We start from the raw sequence: 20,411 nt of genomic DNA, 5'->3' as shown, positions 1-20,411 counted from the left end.
GTCAAAAGGATTTCTAGACTACATTTTATACCTCATTCTATGCCTTCGACTGTACCAGTTAAAGAGAACCTCAATTAAAAATTTCGTGACGGTTGATAGGCAATATGTTATAAAATGACCGGCTAAATATCCCGATTTGAGGCCTCTGGACCTTTCGTGTAATTTGATGTCAAAATATCTAGGGTTTTTCAAAATTGTTGACAATACCACTGTTTGGTTAAAAGTAGGAATCATTGTTTGGGTGTTATAAAAATCTTCATTGTTTTATTATGAAGATTTTCAGAGATTTACCAGAAGATTCACCAGATTGCAAGATCCCACACCTGATGATACCGACCTGAAAATTCCATTTTAAACTTAAAAAAATTTGCTTGTAAAAAAATTGTAGTTTATCTCTTTTATTCTTTAAGAAACAAAAAGGTTTAAAGTAATCATTAAATTAAAATCTAAATAAGTAATTAATTAAATTAATTTATGACCAAGAAATTCTTGCTTTAATCTCATATCAGTACTCAAATTAGGAATTGGGACAATAATTAGATTAAAATTCTAATGGAACAGGTGTTGATTATCACGTTTGTGCCTTGTTTTGAAGCAATAAAAATGCACAGAAAACGTTTCGATTTGAGGTTGTAAAAATGCAGGCGAAGCAGTTTCTGAAGTGCATTTTATACCTCGATACCGTTTTCCATAAATAGACAATTCTTTCATATTTAGTTCCATATTCGGGTACATAAATTTAAGCTTTAATATAATTATTTTAAAAATTACCACTTAACTGTAGTTTACTGTTTTCAAGGTTTGACAGTATTAGACCTACTTCCTTAACTTTTCAACAGCATCTTGCGTCGTGTTTTTAAGATTTTCCTGTGCTTCGCATTCAAAGGATGTATCGCAGATGCGACACTAACAGCATAATAATAAGCTATACGCAAATGTTGTACAGCCGAAAAAAAAATAACAGAAAAATGGAAAGCTGCTTGAAAAATTAATGCGAACATGACGTCTCATGGACAGACTTCTGCAATAAAGTTGCTCTTTCTTGATATAACAGGATTACTCATGACAGGCGGATTACTCATAAGGAGTGCGAAAGTGTAAAAGTATGTTGCGAGAGTGCTATTGTATATCAGATATTTTATGTAACGGGTGTTACAAGGCCTTCAGCTTAAACAGGTATGCACCATATTTTGACAAAAACTTCAAGAAAGTGTGAAGATTTTGTTGGCTGTAGAATGGCGTAAATTCGAAGAGAGCAGGAAACGATAATAGCTGCCTGACTGCTCGGAAACGAGAAAAGCTTTTCTATGCACTTTTCGCCAAATTAAGGTAATTTTTCCGCGCACAATATTTTTTTGTAGGGCGAGGTAAAATATTTCATACAACTCGATGCTTTAAGAATTTCAGCAAATCATGTCGATCGGACTTTCAGAAAAATTGAAATGCAACATGCCAATGCGCATTCGAATGCTACTACTAGCCAAGTTAAGTAATAAATTGACAAACAATAAATACCTACTGAGGTAAATTGCAGATCAGCATTTCAAACCATTAATTCAGCATATCTAACCGTTAATAAAATTCGAGGGATATAATCATTATTATTATTGAAGAGCACTGAAGCAATTTTTGTCAACTAAATTAACTGCGCGCATTAAACATACTTTTATATATACATATATACTTTATATATTATATACATATATATATATATATATATATATATATATATATATATACACTAATGTTCGCTTATAACGAACCCCAAGGGACCGTAGTAAATAGTTCGTTATAACCGAAGTTCGCTATAAGCAATAAATGGTGTTATGATTGTTTTTTTAATTAATACATAACTCACTTTATTTACATACATATATATTTTAAAAAAGTCAACAAGTAACATTCTTCAACTAGTAACCAATTTAAATAATACATATTTGTTAAATTTAACAACACTTTTTAGGAATTAGAAAGAAAAAAATCGCTAATTTTGGTTTGTTTTATTGTGGTGAAATGAATTTCATTTATATGTAATTCCACATGGGCTATTCCATCGAGAACATTTTGTGGAGTATTTCGCGATTGAAGAAATTGACGAATACTAGAAACATATCGAAGTGCTTCTGTGGTTGTAGGAACGGATATTATTTCATTATTCTCATATGCTGCATCTTCGTCTTCCTCATCATCATCATAAGTGTCAGATGCAGAAGACACAGACGTAATAATGGCATTATCGTCTAAAAACTCAACGCTCACAAGATTGTCATCCACATGAACAAATTCATGAAAATCGTTGTTGGTTTGAAGAAAATCCTCTTGAATATCGGTTTTATTTTTGCATTGATTTTTTTAAGCCATTCGACTAATGGTAAGTCATCATCTGAATCAAAATTCTCATTTTCGAGAAAACCGGCATGTCGAAAACAATTTCTAATCGTTTGCTTTGACACCTTTTGCCATGCCATATGAATAAAGCGTATTGCATCCAAAAGAGTAATAATAAATTTTTCCTTACCACTATCCATACAAGATATCATTTCCGAGAGGAGGAGTCGTCGATAATGACTCTTTAGACTATGGATAACACCCTGATCCATGGGTTGTAATTTAGAACTAGTGTTTGGTGGCATAAACACTAACGTAATCCACATCAAATTTTTAACATCGGGATGAGCCGGACAATTATCCACTAACAATATGATTTTTCTTTTTTTACGGCGTAATTCTTCATCCCATTCACGTAATGCATTTATAAAAATCTCTGAATTCATCCATGCCCTTTTATTGGACTTATAAGTTACTGGCAATTGTACAATATTCTTAAAACATCTAGGGTTTTTAGATTTTCCAATTACCAATAACTTTCTTTTTTCGGATCCTGTCAAATTCGCTACAACAAATATAGTGATTCTTTCTTTGGAAAGCTTTCCACCTTCACAGGTTTGCCCTTTAAACTTTAGTGTTCTATCAGGTGTAAGCTTGAAGAATAAACCGGTTTCATCTCCATTGAAGATGTCCTCATCCTTAAAGTTTGACCTAATTATTGGCCATTTGTTTTGCAGCCAGTCATCTACAATGTTCATATCAACTGAAGTCGATTCTCCAGCAATTCTTCCACTCGTAATATTATGCCTTCTTTTGAACCTTTCGATCCAGCTTCTATTAAATTTCGGTTCCTGGTTTCCGGACACCTTACTTGCAAAATCTTCAGCTTTTGATTGTAATATAGCACCGCTAACAATTGCGTTATTATTTCTTTGTTGAGAAAACCATTTTAAGAGTCTTTGGTCAACTTCATAATTATTGGGCTTTTTGATTTTTTTTACATTTGAATGTTGTCCACTTTCGAAGGTTTTTAGGATTGTTTCTTTATTTTTCCAAATTGTTGCAACCTAAAATTACATATGTATAGTCAAATTTTAATTCGTATTAATACTATTTCAAATTACATAATTTATTACAAAGCCGGAAAATTACTGGAATAACAAAAAAAAATATCTGTGAACATTGCATATTTTATTGTTCTTACCGTTGATTTACTTAATCCCATTTCTGAACAAATTTCACTCTGTTTGGCATGTCTCTGCAACCGTTTAACAATGTCATATTTACAATTTAAAGTTAAAGCTTTACGTTTTTTTTTTTTAATGATATAACTCATGATTTTTTTAACGAACGAATTCTTTGAACGCTATCAATATACTGGAACAACTGTGTCGTTTGTGTCAGCAATTTGCTTCAAACGATTTTGGACTTTCCCCGAGAATTGTTTACTTTTCTTCTTTGGGATTTCGGTAAAATCCCGCGTTAAGTTCGTTATAACCGTAAAGTTTTTCTATTCTTCTAAAAATTTAAGGTTCGTTATAAGGGAAAGTTCGTTGTAAGCGGGTTCGTTATAAATGACAAAAATAACATACGTTTAAATGTACTTGAGTTCGTACTTCATAGATTAGTTCGTTATAACCGAAAATTCGTTATAAGCGGGTTCGTTATAAGCGAACATTACTGTATATATATATAAATACTTTTTTTTATTTACTTACTTTCTTATTTTATTTTATTATACTTTTTTTAAAGAAGCTCTTTAATTGTTGTCTATGGAGGACAGGACACGGGTTGGTTGAGTGAAGGAGGAAGTTCTCCAACTAAAGTGCTACATCCAGTGTAATGTAGAGGAGGGAAGCATTTCACGCTTTAATTAGATTAATTAGATTTAGTTAGAAATAAAATTTTTCGGCTTTACCACGATTTTTTCTCTGTCAATAGTGAATTTTATTGTTATGTAAATAATAACAAAATAATTGCCAAACAAAATCCGCATTTTACTTTTTCCATTGCTCTTACTGTCTGTGTCTTGACGAGTTTAAACATTAAGTTCTGTAAAAGAACTTATTGAAAAAACGAGCAATCTTAAGATCTATTGATTAGGTATCGTAAAGCAAATAGCCATAAATCGTTTAAATAAACCTTAACAAGTTCTAGCAAAAACGAATCTAAAAGTTCTGATAAAATTTCGCGATTTAACTATTTTGAGATGAAAATTCTCAGACAATTTTACAGAAATACGAATCAAAATGAATGGAATAATAACAGGGCAAATCTGAAAAAATTTAAGCCTATTACGACTTTATGCCTTTTTACAGGTCTGCATTTAATTCATTGAACACCTCAAAGATCGGTTTTGATTCTATTAGACCTGAGTTCGGTTCATCTCGAGTCAATTAAGTGCAGACAGAAATCGACAATGTCAACGACGAGTATGTTACGCCTATAGTCAAATATCCTGGTGGCGCCATCTGTCGGGTCGTTGTTGCTGCATCTCGACCAAACTTTTTGATGTAAGTAGCAGGATTAAGTGCACAGAGTCGAGCTACAGCCAAGAGTAATAAAAATAAATGCAAATGGTTATAGAAAATTCTGAGACGATAAAAACGTATTACAACTTTTTAAAAATGTATTATGATTTTTCTCAAATAGTTCCTCCGACTATTTGCATTCGTCAATATCTTTTCATTAGCGTATGTTTACTAATTTCCCTTTCTAATATCACAAAAGCATGGAAAGTTTCAGGGACAAAAAAATTAGGACAACTATAATGTTCAACATGGATCGAAATTACAGCCACTATTGCACAATGTCGGGCAAGCATGTGCCGAGATAGTTTACTTCGTAAATTGCATCAAAAGTTTTAAATCCAGTTGATCAATTTATGGCAATTAGACTCTTCCTGTATGGCGGTCCCAAAAGAGAAGTTCTGTCGTTTTATATTTGTTACATACAATTCCTGAAGTAACTTGAACATTCTAGTGTAAAGTAATAGACAGATGAACTTACCAAATTAACGTGTCAAATAGTTGATCATAGAGAGCCATCAAAAAAGTTGATGGAACCGGATTTTTACAACGTAACGAGGAAAAAATAGAATTTCAACAGCATGATGTTCTTATTATTCTAGACCAGTTTAGGAGAGTTTCAAGTAACGATTTTAGGATGGTTGGTAATGAAGGTGTTACAGAATTGCCGGTCAGGTAATGTTTTTTGAGAGTTTTGACAGCATCTCGTTATTCGAAAAGTCGGAATCATTGTTTCTACATTGCTTCATCATTGCGAAACTAGTTCTGACATGACTGTGATAAGACTTCAAAACCCCACACTTGATCATATCGAACTGAAAATTCCATTTTGGAGTTTAAAAAATGTTTTAGTTTAGCTATTTTATGCTTAGAGATAACAAAAAGATTTGAAAAATGCCTAGAGATAATACTGAAGTGGATACATATTTTTCTATACAGGGTGGCATATTTAACTGGAATGAATTCGATATCTTGTTTCGCGTTGGTTTTCTAAAGAACCAAAAAATACGGGTCCCGTTTTTTAGGTTTGACACTTTCTTGGAGCATGGAATTGAGATTTACACCCTAAGAGTAGAAATTACCCCCAATTTTTTTCCCAAATGTAAAGAAATTATTGTGATAGTTTATTACAAAGAACTTAAAAAAAGGAATGAAATTTAGTTTTGATAATTTTATTTACATTTGTGAAAAATGATAATTTTCGTATTTTGCGATTTTGAAGGTACTAATAATGATTGTTACTATCATTTCGTGCTGTTCTTCATGCAGGAACTCTATCAAAACAGTAAGAAAAAAAGATTTTATTGATAAGGTTGTTTACTTATCTGCTTGTGCATTCCAATAGTCAGTTCACTTTAAATTTGACCGGAATTGTAACCTGCTGTTGTGTTTTCAAGTATTTAAAATCATTTCTATGAGTTATTTAACTGAACTACTCAAAATCGAAATTTTAATGATAATGGTACGGTATGGCGATAGATCGCGTAGTCAAGCAGAAGTTGTAACTTTGTTTCAAGAAACACACCCTGATTTACCATCAATTTCGTAAGACACCGTAAGCAAAATCGAAAAACGTTATCGTGAATTGGGCCATGTGAGGGAGATACTAAGATAAAGACAACCTAGAGTAATGGATGAAGGCAAACAATTAAACGTTTTACTTGCTCTCCAAGAAAATCCTGTTACTTCAGTTCGGCAACTTGCAAGAGAAAACATCAGTCATTCGTCTGCACAGAGATTAATGAAATCATGTAAGATGCGCTCATACAAGATGCTAATGATACAAGAGTTAATGGAAGATAATCCGGATCGTCGTCGTCCTCAGTTTTGTAAAATTATGATGACCAGCATTCAAAAGATTTGGCCTGGGTTTTTTTTTCAGACAAGTGTACTTTTGTATTAAATGGTGAAATAAATAAGCAGAACTTCTGATTTTGGTCCGTAGAGAATCTTCACTGGTTACGCGAAACTCACACTCAGCGACCGCAAAAACATTAGTGTTTAGGCAGGCACAACTGATGAGCACGTCACTGTATATATCTATGTAATATATCTTGGAAACTATTTAAATGGGCCTACATAGCTGGATTTCTTACAGCAAGATGTTATTCCAGCTTTCACTGCCTCATCATGCAGAAGCAGACCTTCATGATGATCAAATATGGTTTCAGCAGGACGATACTCCACCTCATTGCGCCCATAATGTTTGACAATATTTGAATGAAGTATTTTTAAGCCGTTGAATAGGAAGGAGGGGTACAATTGAATGGCCACCAAGATTGCCAGATCTTAATCCTTTGGATTATTTTCTTTGAGGTCGCCTGAAAACTAAGGTTTACTCAACAAATCCTAAAAATTTAGAAGATCTAAAACAAAAATTAATTCACGGTATCCAACAAATAATCCCGAAGTACTACGTAATGTAAAAAATGAATTTTATTCTAGGTTAGGGCTATGCCAGGAAAAAAATGGTCAACATTTCCAACAATTCTTACAGTAAAAGAATTAATTACATTAGTGTCATTTTATTCCTTTTTTATGCCCTTTTTAATGAGTTATCATAATATATATTTTTACATTTGGAAGAAAATATTGAGGGTAATTTCTACCTTCAAATAGGGTAGAAACTGTTCAATTCGATACCACAAGAAAGTCTCAATTCTAAAAAATAGAACCCAAATTTTTTGTTTCTTTAGAAAACCAATGCTAAACGAGATATCGAATTTAATCCAGTTAAATATGTCACCCTGTATAAGTGAGGAACTGTTGTGAACGTCTCCTAATAAGGTTTTTAGATGTTATATTTTCCCTTGGAAGAGAAGCCATTGAAAAAGTCCGGAGAGCGTGCATGACAAATCAGTTGTTAATTACTCCCAATTTTTCTAACGAAACAGGAAAAACATTTTTACCTTCGCTTTGATAATTTTTGTTTTTTTTTGCATTATTTTGCTCCAAAACTGGTAGCATCTTGTATCAAAGGATTTATACTTCTATGAATCCAGATTAGATTTATCTGCTTTAACAATATATTGGTATCCCGATTAAGAATATTTAGTAATTGAATTAAAGTCTAAATAAGTAATTAATTATTAATTCATTCATTAACATTAATAAATAAAAATTAATTAACTAACTAAAATCGGAATAAGCGATTAGTTCAGTCAGTTTCAGCACAAGAAATGCGGTTTAAAAAATATCGAATAACTAAGCAAACAAAAGGTTATTTATGGCTATTTAATATATATTGCGCAAAATTAAATTAAAATCAGGGAGTTAAGCCTACTGAAAATAGGTATACTATCTCGTCATCTTTTATTTAAATAAATAAATATTTAGAAGAAGAACTAATGAGATCACATTAATTTCCATTATTGTTTTTTATATTAAGTTAAAAGTATCTCCCTAGAGAAATACATATTTTGTGGATTGTGTTCCAGCCATGGTTCAAATCCATTCATTAAGTAAATGCTCGTAGGTATAATAAAGTGGGTTGGTGAAAACAGAATTTTAATTTTTAAATTTTACTAACTTACATATGCGATTTAAATGAATGCTCCGCAGAAAAAGTGGATTCATTTCATTTAAGAATATAGGACAAGCCGGAAGTACTGAAACATTAATTTGAAGCGACAGATTGATTAGAGTAGTGTGTCTAAGTATTTTCTTAATTTAAATATACTCCATGGGTATTTGTTCAACTTGAGACTTTGGCATTCTCAAGTCGATAAAAAAATTACTTGCGAAATGTAGGTAAAACTGCAGTGAAGAAATTCTCTTTTTTAATTCAAGAGATCTTGCGGATATGGGAATCACAGAATACTGGATAGGATGCATTAATATTTAATTTATTGACTGCAATTTTGTATATTTAATAGTAAATTTATGTGTTATTAATTAATATTACGTGCTGACGCCCCAAATTTTGACAAAACCTATTTTGCAGAACAAATAACCCATAAATATTGAAGTAAGGCAATCGCTTATTATTGAACATTGTTTGTTATCTTTACTGCTTATCAAAATGCCATTATCGTTTATGTTGCAAAAACTACTAAATTTCACAAATGTGTAATACTTTTGTTCCATTTAATCGATTTTTATGCATTCCACATAATAACAGACCTAGAATTAGTTGATGCTAAGCATTTCTCGGGTTAGAGAACGCTTTAGTTAACTCATCAAAAATTAGTTAGCTAGAGGATAGTAACTAATTGACAATGGCAATATTCGATTTTGCTGAAAGTGCTGATTTGGGGTCTCTTGTTTTTGCACAGTGGGGTAAAATAACTTTCACTTCATTGCTAAAGTGGCAATTGAGCATTTCAAGCTGTGATGCTGGATGGAATTCAAGTCACTGTCTCACCTTGTAGATTGTGTGGAAAAATGTAAAAATAAAGAGTTTGATAGCATACTTAAGTTTCGCTGTATTTCATCCATGCAATTTGGCATGCAATCGACCATGCTATTTGGAACATATGCGCAAGTGTCTTCTAGGCCAGATGAACTTAGATATTGGCGCCACCAAATATTTATTTTCTTAAACAATAATTATCACGTTCGATGAAACGATGAAAGTGATTTGTTTAAGTGGTTTTCTGATGGAGAAATCGTAGTTAGATTTTTTTAACCAAGGGATAAAATGAATCGAAGTAACCAAGCAGACGCCTTTTACTTTTTAATTTCTTTTATTCATTCTTTTTAGTATTTTTTTATCTAATTAGTTCATTAGTAATTTGTTGTTTTGGCAACGCTAACTACGGCCAACCGAACACCCTGTATAATGCCACCTCACGCTTCGTTGGCAAAGACTGATAAAATTTTTAAAAATACTCATTTGTGCAACATTTATGCTGTTTGAAGTCAACTGATACCCAATTAATCAGACACTTCAAGACATTCAAGAGGTTTCAACAATATTTGGACCCACTGTTTAATGTTGATTTAGCATATTATTAATATCACTTTTAAACACAAACACACGGGTTATTAATAGCTTGATTTGCATTATAAAATCCGGTTATTTTTTTAAACATGTAAAATCCCATGAATGTAAGTCCTCGGATTTTCAGAAATCCATAGTTGTTTTTATGGTAGATTCGACGACCTGGTACTTTACATTGATTTCTGATTTGGTAAATACGTAGGTACCTAATAGAGGGATATTCACGATATATAAAAAATCGCTTATTATTCTTAAACTAATTATTAAATATTATATCTTTAACTAATTCTCATACAAACGTCATTACCATGCGTATGTTTGCATTGGCAACGTATGCATGATAATCTTCCACAAAAAATAACAGTCAGTACAATATTGATCCCTAAAAGTGTTATTTCGGTTCCTATCAGAGATAAAGTTTTATTACTGATATCTTTAATTTACCTGGATTTTATGAGGAATTCCATAGGTATTATTTTAATAAATTGATGGATGGTTTTATTGCAGGACCATAACTCAAGTTTATTTGAGGCAGTAATGCAATTTTCTATTTTTAAATCGTCATTGACGAGAATCTGAATGAGATAGGTATAGTAGAAGCTGCGGATCTTTGCGTGCACGTCATCAACACGCCACCATTAATATTCATGCGGTGAGATCACTTGTCATTTCAAATAACCGACCCAGAATCTATTATTGATTATTATGTTTAATGGTTGCCATATTGCGCGCTAATACATGTACGATTTTTCAAATCACATTTTCTCCCTGGAAAAGCACTTTTTATTTTTTTGGTTCTCTGTCGACAACGGTGTTAATGGATTGAAAATGTGACGGTGGACCCACAAAGGCCAACAAATCTCCGTTGCCATTTGCATCATTTAGACCTGAGAGGAATATCTTAAAGCTCTCAGACATACGTGACGTAGGAACATTTAATAATACTGCCGAATGGAAACAAATATTAAATGGCTGTGTTTACTAGGTTCACACTTTATATGAGGCGCTTGCAAAGATCGATTGATTCAATTATAAGACAGGGGCCTATGTACATTGACGAGTACAATCGAGGATTATGCAGTTAAGCAAGTATCAACTTATGATATTTTACTGGCATTATGAATGACACGGATCATTGGTTTTAATACTGATGACTTGACACATTCAACACGTTCACTCACTACCAACGTAATAATATAACTGTTGTAAATAGATTGTACATAGTCATATTTTGGATTGAGCTTCCAATATCTTCCTAGTCTTGATACAGTGTGTCGAAAAATCTGAAAATACCCGAACATTTTCTTAAATAACTAGTTTTTGGCAAAATTCAGAAACACGTCAGTTTAAATGCCACCTTGACGGTACTTTGAATTTGACAACACTGAAGTACATTTCTATTGATACCTGTGAAAGATGTGACGTCATGATTAATTTTTTTTTAAATAACATTATTTTTGAGGTACATTGAATGAAAAGGACAATTCCGATATTTTGTCGTAAAATCAGTCCTGACAGATAAGGATCCGGATTTTCAATCTGAATGAATCTAATCTACGAGCACTGACTGCATTGGTCTTTCTTATAAATATTAAATATAAGTTTCCGGTTATCACAATTGGGGAGCTTTCTAGATGATTCGCAAAAAATCTAGATGCGGCAGTAAAAGCGAAAAAAATTGTTGCTACTGAAACATCCATAATGATGCTTTGGCCATTCCTAAGGTGCTCTAGGTATCAAAAATATTGTCCAAGCAACATTGCACAAATAGTGCAAAAAATTAAGCAAAAATAAACAGAAAATGATGCTTCAATAACGATGATGTGCAAATAATTGGGGGCAATGCTGGTGGGGAATAGTATAAAGTTTAAAAGCTTTTTTCAGCCTTCGGTATTAAAAATAAAAAATATTGGCAGAATGGCTGAACGTGCCTTCGTTAAAAACTAAGTCTTACCCCAATTGAAATATTAAAGGATACTTTTGGTATTATTGAAACATAACAGTCACCAAGCTAAACAATTCCAGTGAAAACAAACCAATTTAAACTGGCGTGGTGAGCTGATAGCCCTCGAACCCGAGTATTATAAAACTGACGATGTAAAATGTTTCTAATATTAAATCGACGAATATTTACCAAATAATAATACATTACAATTTGTTATCAAAATAATGTGTGCTATAATAATGCTTTATACTGATAATACCGACAGCAATCTTTCAAAAACCCGTAGGATTAGATGTTACGTTAAGCGATTAAAAACTGCACATTACAGTAAGAAGCCATCATCAATGTTATCTTTCTAATTTTCCTACTAATTCCCTGGTAATCAACTCTAATAAAAAGCTGCATGTTAAGATATTAAACCAATATTACACTTAGAATTATACTTCAGAGTTCACATGATTATGGCTGTAAGCTAAGAGCCAGGAACCCAAAACTCATGATTGAATTTAATCACCAATTTCGTGGTCAACAATATTTCTATTAATAAATTTTTTTTAAGTATGTTTACCTTGGAAAATTACCATACTGAAAAAGCCGGAGGCCTTCTTGGAACATATCGTTTAAAAAGAATTCGGATAATTTCCTCGTCAGACTTGCTGGTTGATTAACAAATAAACCAACATGAAAATGCAGTGTGGAGTGTTAGATAAATATTTGTTATCGAACTAATGAATGAAAGAAAACATCTTGAAAGGTCATATTGAAAATGCAGTTTTTAATTTGAAAATACCTACTTCTAATGATACATGCTCATTGATTTAGTGAATTCAGGCCCACTTGATCCATTGTCAAATGAACGTTAAGCGCGACCCTCGTATGTCATGATTACTCATAAGCAATTACTTAACATTACAATAACATCGATGTTTACTTCTTATGGGTATTAAAGTATATGAGGGTCTAGCTTAGTAAAGTCAAATTTATTTCACACTGGAGAAAGGAGGCCTCTATTTTTTATTCAATAGGGAGACAACAGAGGACAAAAAATGAGGAAAAAGTTACATTTTTGGAGCACCAACCACATGATGGAAAATTTAAATCATTGCCAAAATGCTTTTTGTATATTTGTTAGAAAAATGTAAAAACTCTGGAAATCCAATTAGCAAATGTATCCAGTTAGCAAATGCAGAATTTTGGGCTATTGGGACGCCAGGTCTCGTAACATGACATCAATCACCCAAAAGGGAATTTTTTTTTTAAAGTTTCATATCTGATTTATTTCCATGAATATTCTTGTATAATGAAGCAAAAGACAGATATTTGACTTGCAGTGCTACTGCACACACCATAAAGAAATCCAGACATGAAAGTTGTCACATTAACACTACAAGGTTTTGCCTTAAGGTATAAAAAAATCTGTTTTTAGGTGCGTCTAATTTTATACATTTTTAAAATTTTTATACAAAGTGATTTCTAAGTTGATTTTTTCCTTTTAACAGAAGATAAATGTCAAAAAAATAAGAGTTTTTTTTATTTGCCATTTTTTCCAAATATCAAAACTAACGGAGATACAGGCTCTTAAAGTTTATAATTAAAAACTAAAATTGTTTAACAACAATTAAACTAAACTTAATGTTACTTGAATAGTATGTTGAAAATGATGACCATTCACTCGTACACAGCGTTCAGCGCGACGTAACCACTGTTTGGTCATCGCGCGAGGTATCGAAATTCGTTTGCCTCTAATTTCTGTTGCAACCTCTCCTATGCGCGCAATCAATTCATCCCTTGTATTTACCGGAGTTTTAAAAACTAAAGATTTCATGTAACCCCACAAAAATAAATCACATGGAGTGAGGTCTGGTGATCTTGGAGGCCATGCTACTGGATCATTTCAGCCAATTGATTTATTTGGAAAAATGTTGTAAAAGCCGGTATCTCCGTTAATTTTGATATTTGGAAAAAGTAATAAATAAAAAAAACGCTTATTTTTTTGACTTTTATCTTCTGTTAAAAAGAAAAGATCAACTTAAAAATAACCCTGTATATTTTATATCGTTTCCAGAGTGTGTATTCTATACTTTTTACTATAATGAACTCAGTTTAAAATTCTTACATGACAACCTGGACCAAAGCTTAGTAAAGGACTTAATGAAAAGGCCCCGTACAATCTGGAAGTGAGACCATTGTCACTTGCTTTGTGTACGTACGTATGCAAGAAAAACTCATTCCAATCATATTATAATTCTATTTATTCCAACATGTAGATATGCAAACAATCCTTTAACATTTTTCTTTTTTTTTTGCTCATAGATAATTTTGCAGCCACATGCTTATTAGGCTATATATTGTTTGCTTTCTATATGCACGTTTAAATATGATAATAACAAAATTAACCCAGGAAGTAATTATGTGGTAGCATTGATTGGTCGTCAAGCATAAAGTGAAAGGTGGTTCGCATAGTTGTTAAAATGCCAAATCTATAAAATTCTTTCATAAGGCCGTCGAATTGTTGATTTACGTGTATAATAAGATTTTTTTTTCATTATGAATGCATCACACTCGAAGTTTTATTCATGCTGCAGCGTGTATAAAACACGATTTATGATGGTTACTAGGAAGGCAATATTATGGAAATTCCAATTTCGGGAGCTCTCAACACTTTGACTAGTTCAAAGCACTTCTTCCTGCCTAAAAGCATCCAATGGCTGTAAAATTTTTGCTCATTCCTGTAATGAAGTATGTACTGAGCATTAAGCATCATGTTCTGCAATACATCGCGCATGCTTTAAAGGCCTACTTCTGCACTAATATTATAATATGCCATTATGTACTTGGAAGTTAGAAAATTATTTTAGCATTCAATTCAGATAGTCAAACTCTTTGCAAAATCAGGTATTGCCGAAATATACGAACCTTTCTCGGTGTTATACCAAACCGGAACCGCGCCTCTTTAACAGTGACAATGCTACATAGGAATTTCACGTGGTGCAATCATTTGAGCAACCACTAAATGCCAATTAAGACATAATAACTACATCAGTTTGAAAAATCAGGGAGTGTGTTAAATACCATTAAATACTAACCGAGGCTGTACCTGAATTTGAATATGCCAATTTAATGTTCAGGGGTAATGTGGCTAAGATCGCTGTATAATGTTTGTTTATAGTCCGGCGGGAGATAAGTTCTGTATTATAACCCTCGCTAGCCTGAAGCAATTTAAATTTCCGACAGAGGAGGCTGGAGGTGGATGGCTTTCATGTTTAAGGCAAATATGACTTATAAGTAATTAAAAAGAAGACTTTAATTGAAGATAATAATAGCTGACACGCACAATATTTTACGATAATATAGCTAATTTCAGGAAATTTTAATTGCAATTACAATTAATTTCACAACCCAAAGAACTCTAAATCGGCGATTTTTTTTATGAAAGACAAAATATTCATTCACACGAGATGAGGCATATTCACTCATTTATCATGGGTAATGACGCTTATACCTCACGAGTTACGTAAATGATTATTACACGATTCACACAGGTGGATTTATTTAGGCTCAGCATCATCAAAGATTACTTATGCCTGAGCATTGTAACTATCTACACATGCGGTAACTTTGATGTAAAAGAATGAAAGTTGCAAGGAAATATGGCTGTAAAGATACATTTGATGATTGCAGAATCGCACGCTTTGAGCCTCGGAATGAAATAAATATGTATTGTACTCAAAGCTATTACTTTTCAGTTATATCTTAGCAAGCTATTTAAGTCATTATAATAAAGGCACTCTTGGTTTAGCTGACAGCTTCGGCATAGGATTTATTGGCTCTAGTTGTAATTTACGACCGACAAAAGTAAACTCTACTGGTCTAACTAAGCATTAGTTAAGCCCGACAAAACAATACATGAAACAACCTCTGTTTATCTGCAAAAGAGAATAAATATGTAAAATACCAAATATATGAACTTTTTCTTAGTTAATTTACTTAAATAATCTTGGATGAGTAGGTAATGCAATAAAATTGTTGTACTTAATCATCATGGGATTGACACGTGCTGAACTATCGTTAACATTTTTGCTGATAAAACCGTATGTCGGATTATCAAAAATCAAAACATTTATAGGGAAAGTTCCCATGTTCAATATGGATCAATACTATAGCTCATGACGTTAAAATAACGTCTACTTGTTAATCTAGTCAGTCCAGGACTATTCCACCTTGAGGACCAAGCTTTAGACCCCTCTAGACGAAAATCAGACCCATGAGGGCTATTTGAGATGATTTGAAACTGTTCCATGATGAATTGAGTGGAAAGAAAGTCAATAAAGTAAATTTGATTATCCTTATATTCAGATTACTGCCATACCAGTCCAGATTACTTAGGTCGCTAGGTAATCTGTAAAACATTTTAAGTGATTTCAATACTGCAAGAATGTGTTATAAATGAAACAGATTAGGCGTTCCGGATGGGTATAAGTGGATTTGTCGAGTTTTTAAATTTTCCGATTAAAATAGAGTGTAGCGTAACTCGACTGTACATATACATATGTTAAAGCAATCTATTATCGTTTTGCTAGATTAGAAGTTCAGCAAATTTACTAGGAATATGCTCAGTTTCTGCGTGTTTGACAAAAATAATTGAGGTTAGAAATTTCGGGCAAAAAATTTGACATTAGCTGAATGTCTAACCTCACTCATTTGTCAAATTCTATCACTGCCACTATCTATTATTCATACAGGGGAAAAACAAAGTTGATATAAAAAATTACAATTGCTAATTAAAAAAAAGGATTGAATATCAATAAATGAGACCACATATAATTTTGCAGATAAACTAGCTAGAATCGTAATTACTTTATAAGCTTAAAGTCGATAGTAAAGGTTTATCAGGGATTTGGGGAACTTTTTTATGGTAGACTGTCATTTGCACATGCTATATTGAAATATATTGCTACATAACTTAAAATGCAGCGTTTCATTAACAGAAGTGCTATTCATGTTTCCAATGCGCGCCATTAAGATCGTGTATGCCTGGGCAGTTGGATAACGCCTGGATTGTAGCAATAAAGTCATTTTTCCTAGCGAAACAGGGAAGAAAAAAAATCAGTTCAAAACAAAATTTTGAAGTAAGTCGTTTAGGGAGAAGACATGGATGCCATAAAATAAAAAATGTTTACCTTTTTAGTACCTTATTATTATATTTTTATTTTACATTAAATTAATTAAAATTTATTAAATAAAAAATTAAATTAAATTTTAAAACTAGGTGTGGTCTTAGTTTTTAAATTTTTAAGGGCCAACATGACCCGAAATTTAAATAAAGTTGAATTTTCAAAATTGTCGTATATATTCGTATGTATTGCTATCATCAAATCTTCAAAATGATAGATTTGTCTGGCAACAGTAACTTATTTATTTCATGCAACAAATTTTAGGTTTTTATGTCTAACTTTAGGATGGCCAGTGCGCAAATAGTTAGAAAAATTGATAGGTAAACGATAAACTGCTAGCTAAATCTTAACTATGTAAATCAAAAGTTCATCCACAGGCATATTTCGTTTTAATAATATTTTTTAATTTTTTCGCTTAGCAATATTATCTGATACATTTTTAATAATCACATTTTGTATTTTTCAACGAATCTATCTTTTACTTAAATAAATTTAAAAAATACATACTCTAAGTCGATTTATAATAATTCCCCTTTATGGAACAAAAGATTTGAGATAGCAATCAAGATAAAGACGTGCGAATATGAACATTTATGAAATAATCAATTTTCACTGACTGATAAAATGACATGGCATATGATAAGACTTGGTGAGATTCAATGCCATAAATAGATCTATCAGTTTGATTACAATATTTTGATTATACGTACTTGAAATTTGAAACATTTAACTTCTGGCAGACACAAAACGAATTACAATGTCTATTTATAACGTTAATTAATTGTTATGTAAATTGCCTTAGTCCTAGACAGGCGGGGACGTTCCTTGGCAATAACAAGAGTCTAATTATAAAAATTAGCAAAATTGATCATTTATTAAATTTGTAGTATAGACACCATCCTAAGCCATACAGATAAAAGGATTAAAAAAAAATATTTTAAAGAAAGAGTTCTGGAGAAAGAAGGTCAAGGATTTTTCTTGTCAACTTTGAGACAGTTACTAGTGGTCACCCTGGTGACACTATTCCATGGCCTCTTCGGTGACCCGATCTGACATCCCTCGATTTGTATTTAAGGGGTCTTTTTCTTATTATGCAACATTTATTATCCTGTTTTTAGTTAAGTCGACTTCTTTTGAGGTGGTGAATCACCCCTTAAAAATAAAATCACACAGTAAAATCACATGTGAATTTTCTGCCTGCACTTAATATATCACAATCATAGTTTACTACTTACTACTCGTAGTTTACTAACTTAATTAGTGCATTTCTATAAAAGTTTCAAATATACAATATTTGTAATATTCAGTTCACAGTAGCACTGCGTGGGATATTCGTTTGAAATTTATAATTAAAGATATGTCAAAAGGAGAAAACATTCAGAGGACATTTGATTTCTTCTGGGGTATTCCATTTAATATAAAAATTTTAAAAAATCGCAGAAAATCTTTTTTATTTATATCTTTTCAGTAATTTTATAAATTTTTCTCAGCAGATTCCAACGATGTGTCTACATTACAAATTCGCACTCCAAGACATAAGAATAACATTCCAAAACTCACTCATTTCCTCTATCTCAGTCACGATGCACCATTTTCGGAACTAGTTCAATTTTTTTTCACCCACAATGAATCTTTAGTGAGCCATCAATCGACAATTTCTCATATCTTCAAATGTTCAACTTTTATAAACTATAGTCGCAGGTTAACAGATAAAAATACATATCTTTGACCTACAAATCATTCAACATCTTTGCTGCTGCTTTTTTCGAGTTTTTAATAGTCATATTTAACAAAAATAAATATATAACATGTGTTTATTTGTCGTAATCGGAATCCTTACCTAGCAAACTATCGAAGTTCATAAACCTCAATAATCAAATTCCATTTACGTACACTACTAGTCACAGTCACTAATAATTAGTTCGCCAACAATGCAGCCAAATCAATTTTCGGTAATGGTACGGTACCCGCGGTACGCTCACTCGCGGTACGATCAACAGTGAAACTGAATAACCGTCTCAAAAAGAATCCGAGCTTTCCCGTTACGTTGTTGGTGAATGGCTGCTGGCCTGCCAGCAAAAATCTGGGTCGACGCAAAGTAATATGTAGTTTGGAGTACCCCAAGGCTTTTATTGGGGCCCCCTGATAATACTGTGTCAAAATTGCTTGATATGTTGGCAATTTTCGCTATCAAGTGCTAGCTTCATTAAGTGAGGATGTTTATATATTTGGAGCTTTTATAGAAATGCACTGATTAAGTCGAGCTAAGATTGTGATATGATATCACTAAATGCAGGCAAATACTTCAGACATAAATTTATTGTGTGATTTTATTCTTAAGGGATGATTAATTATCTCGGAAGTCGACTAAATCGAAAACAACAAAATAACATAAGTACTGTATAATAATAGAAAGGTACTTTAAATAAAAATCAAGAGGTGTCAGATCAGGTGATCAAGGAGTCATGCAATATTACCACCAACCTAAATACTAATAAATGAAAAACAGATGGCATAGTATGACAAATGTGAAAAACTACTGGTGGTAGTTAGATTCCTGATGAATAATTCATGAATACAAGGAGATAAAAAAAACAAATTGTTTAAAAAATCATATATCAGTTATTATGCGAATTTAATTATGTTATTTTGGTTTCATCGCCGCTTTTGAGGTGGCTAATTACCCCTTGGAAATAAAATCACAACACTTCAAACACACTGTATATAAAATCTAAAAAGAAACTGCGTAAATCAATATTCAGGAATAATACATCATTGACTACCAATAGTGGATAATATTAAAATATATAGTATTATCTGCGAATATCTGGGAACAAGTCTGTAAAACACACTGAACTGAAACGCAAGATAGGAAAAAATTGTCTCTATGCCTGTGGGAGGAAAGTAGCCTTGACCGACTAGTTAGACTGTAAATCTTGGGTTTTCGGTCGTGGACGACGAGAAAAAAGTTTGGAAGCTCTTAAGCTACCCGGCTTTCGAATTTAATATTTATTATCTTCATCAGCGTCATATAAATTATAATAATCAGAATTTGAGCTATGAAAAAAAAACAATGGAACTTACCACTAGCTGGAGGCAAGTTCCCTAAGGGCCACGGGAACTTTGGCCATGTCGCATTATTAAAAATAAAAATTAAAAAAAAAGATTAAAATAGAAACTAAAAAAATATTTTACATGGTCTCTAATGAAAATATTAAATCAAGCCGGAAATTAACCAGACGAGCTGGAGTCTAGAACGTACTTGTCTGTCTTTATCGTATCAGATTCGCACTGGCCTTGTTCAGGAATTTCAACTATCTTCTTTTTGTGTGTTTTATGGAAATGTAATAACAATAATTCGTGAACCTAAATATTACTAAAATTTAGAGAAAAAAAAGGCATTTCACAAATGATTTGAGTTGTAGTCGTGGGTAAAAATTTGGGTAATAAATAAAAAAAGAATAAAATTTAATTGCCGACAATATCACATTGTG

The 20,411-nt window shown here is 32.3% G+C and overlaps 2 protein-coding genes across 4 annotated transcripts in view; both read right to left on the bottom strand.

Moving 5' to 3' along the window:
- dimm (dimmed) overlaps nt 1–20,190 on the bottom strand; it is a 42,608-nt gene extending 22,418 nt beyond the window's left edge. The window contains exon 1 of one of the 3 annotated variants that reach the window (XM_066400891.1): nt 20,002–20,190. The gene's annotated coding sequence lies outside the window, so the exon portion shown is untranslated. Of the gene's footprint in view, nt 1–11,752; nt 11,868–18,757; nt 19,091–20,001 lie in introns of those variants that run through there. The other 2 variants (XM_066400814.1, XM_066400958.1) reach the window with 2 other exon arrangements.
- Nucleotides 1,754–3,831, bottom strand: LOC136412844 (tigger transposable element-derived protein 4-like). The gene is made up of 2 exons (XM_066396044.1): nt 3,533–3,831; nt 1,754–3,395 (listed from the first exon to the last, which is right to left on the bottom strand). Exons 1-2 carry the CDS (start codon nt 3,662–3,664, stop codon nt 2,256–2,258), a joined length of 1,272 nt encoding a protein of 423 aa, XP_066252141.1. The 5' UTR covers nt 3,665–3,831; the 3' UTR covers nt 1,754–2,255.
- Nucleotides 20,191–20,411: the final 221 nt, after the last annotated feature.

Source organism: Euwallacea similis, chromosome 1 (assembly GCF_039881205.1).
Source record: "Euwallacea similis isolate ESF13 chromosome 1, ESF131.1, whole genome shotgun sequence".
Taxonomy (NCBI): Eukaryota; Metazoa; Arthropoda; class Insecta; order Coleoptera; family Curculionidae; genus Euwallacea; species Euwallacea similis.
This window is presented reverse-complemented; position numbering and strand designations above follow the sequence as displayed.

Excerpts from the sequence above, each read along its gene's own strand:
- LOC136412844 (XM_066396044.1), bottom strand. The coding sequence starts at position 3,664 with ATGAGTTATATCATTAAAAAAAAAAAACGTAAAGCTTTAACTTTAAAT. Across the intron at positions 3,396-3,532 it reads TGGGATTAAGTAAATCAACG|GTTGCAACAATTTGGAAAAA; the intron begins GTAAGAACAATA and ends ATGTAATTTTAG.